At 57.7% G+C, this 390-nt stretch overlaps 1 protein-coding gene across 1 annotated transcript in view; it reads right to left on the bottom strand.

The window, feature by feature from the left end:
* LOC106820262 overlaps window positions 1-110 on the bottom strand; it is a gene marked incomplete at both ends in the record, with an annotated part of 6,257 nt that extends 6,147 nt beyond the window's left edge. Inside the window, one exon of the mRNA XM_014824791.1 lies at window positions 28-110. Within this exon, the coding sequence (XP_014680277.1) occupies window positions 28-110 (83 nt within the window). The remainder of the gene's footprint in view (window positions 1-27) is intronic.
* Between the last annotated feature and the right edge of the window lie 280 nt (window positions 111-390).

Below are 390 nucleotides of genomic sequence, written 5' to 3'. Positions count from 1 at the left end.
TGAGCCGAGAGGTGACCGCCTCCACACGTCGCTTCACCTGCAGTAGCGCGTCCTTGAAGGAGAGGGTCGGGTCGTGAAGGATGTGGAAGTCCGTGCGGATGACGCCGTGCCTGAAACAACGGGCAACGTTAGATGTGACTGCACGGCAACACCGTGCAACAAACGGGCAACGTTAGATGTGACTGCACGGCAACACCGTGCAACAAACGGGCAACGTTAGATGTGACCGCACGACAACACCGTGCAACGTTAGATGTGACCGCACGGCAACACCGTGCAACGTTAGATGTGACCGCACGGCAACACCGTGCAACGTTAGATGTGACCGCACGGCAACACCGTGCAACGTTAGATGTGACCGCACGGCAACACCGTGCAACGTTAGATGTG

The sequence above is a fragment of the Priapulus caudatus genome, unplaced genomic scaffold (genome assembly GCF_000485595.1).
Source record: "Priapulus caudatus unplaced genomic scaffold, Priapulus_caudatus-5.0.1 Scaffold9135, whole genome shotgun sequence".
NCBI lineage: Eukaryota > Metazoa > Priapulida > Priapulimorpha > Priapulimorphida > Priapulidae > Priapulus > Priapulus caudatus.
This window is presented reverse-complemented; position numbering and strand designations above follow the sequence as displayed.